Below are 1,127 nucleotides of genomic sequence, written 5' to 3' on the forward strand. Positions count from 1 at the left end.
GGGGGGGGCGGGTATGGGCACAAAGGTCCATTTTAGGAAATCTTTTATTGCAAATTCCATTCTGTGTATTGATTTTGAGAGAAAACATCCTGAGCAGAATACAAATGACAGCAAAATACACATTTAGTTGCTAGTAAAGAGAACGGGATTATTGAAAATAATGCGATAATTAAAAATTAGCATTCAAAAAGCCACTGATATTCAAGCAAAGTAAGGACATTTAGATGAAGGGTGTGATCCCACAGAAGAGTAGTAAGAAAGTTTCTCCAGGGAAACAGCATATTGGGTATGATCAAAGGTTGATGATGTCACATGTGATTTCTGAGCACCACTGGGGCTGATCAGCAGGCCTCCCTTCACGAGGCAACTTGCGAGGCTGGGGCCCAGCCCCCTACCCCGGGGCACACCCGTGGCTCTACTTGGGGCCAGAGAAGGGAGCAAAGGCCTTGTCCTGGCCCGCCATGCACGCTTCTACCTCTTCCACCGTGCGGGGCACGCAGGTCAGCAGCTCCATGCCAGTGTCAGTCACCACAACGTCCTCCTCAATCCGGACCTGGTCAGAAGGATGGACACTCGTTATCTCTGAGCTGCTCTGGCGCGCCTGGTTTGAGCATCAGGCCTGACAGCTCCAGGCTGAGTGGGAAGAGCCCTTTCTGTGGAGTGGGCAGCATGGCCCAGGATGGGGCGCTGGCCTCAAGGCCTCTGTGGGCAGCTGCTGGGCAGAAGGAGCCTCCCACAGGACATATGCTCCTCCACCCGCCTACCCTGGCTTGCCCCCTGCTAGATGGGTGGCAGTCCCTGGAGCGGGCAGGGGTTTTGTAGGAATCTGTGTCACTTGTGTTGAGGGCCGGTGACAGACCATGAGAAAGGGTGGGCCAGGTGTCTCTCAAGTGAGGAGAGTCAAGATTGTGCCTCCTGTCCTGGAGGACAAAGAGGTGACAGGTGTCGGGGGAAGGGAAGGGGGCGTTCTGGGAGCAATCAGCACTCACCCCACCAAAACCACGGAAGCGCTGCAGGACCTCGCGGTTAAAGAAGCAGGAGCGGGTCGGGTCGGCCAGGGCCTCGTCCAGGAGGTGGTCGATGAAGTAGATGCCCGGCTCCACGGTGAGCACCATGCGCGGCTCCAG

The 1,127-nt window shown here is 55.5% G+C and overlaps 1 protein-coding gene across 1 annotated transcript in view; it reads right to left on the minus strand.

Moving 5' to 3' along the window:
• Positions 1–26: 26 nt before the first annotated feature.
• PEPD (peptidase D) overlaps positions 27–1,127 on the minus strand; it is a 119,790-nt gene continuing 118,689 nt past the window's right edge. Inside the window, exons 15-16 of the mRNA XM_010849282.1 lie at positions 990–1,127; positions 27–553 (exon numbers count right to left, since the gene is read on the minus strand). Of these exons, the coding sequence (XP_010847584.1) occupies positions 416–553; positions 990–1,127 (276 nt within the window). The 3' untranslated portion in view covers positions 27–415. The remainder of the gene's footprint in view (positions 554–989) is intronic.

The sequence above is a fragment of the Bison bison genome, unplaced genomic scaffold (genome assembly GCF_000754665.1).
Source record: "Bison bison bison isolate TAMUID 2011002044 unplaced genomic scaffold, Bison_UMD1.0 scf7180017864280, whole genome shotgun sequence".
Taxonomy (NCBI): Eukaryota; Metazoa; Chordata; class Mammalia; order Artiodactyla; family Bovidae; genus Bison; species Bison bison.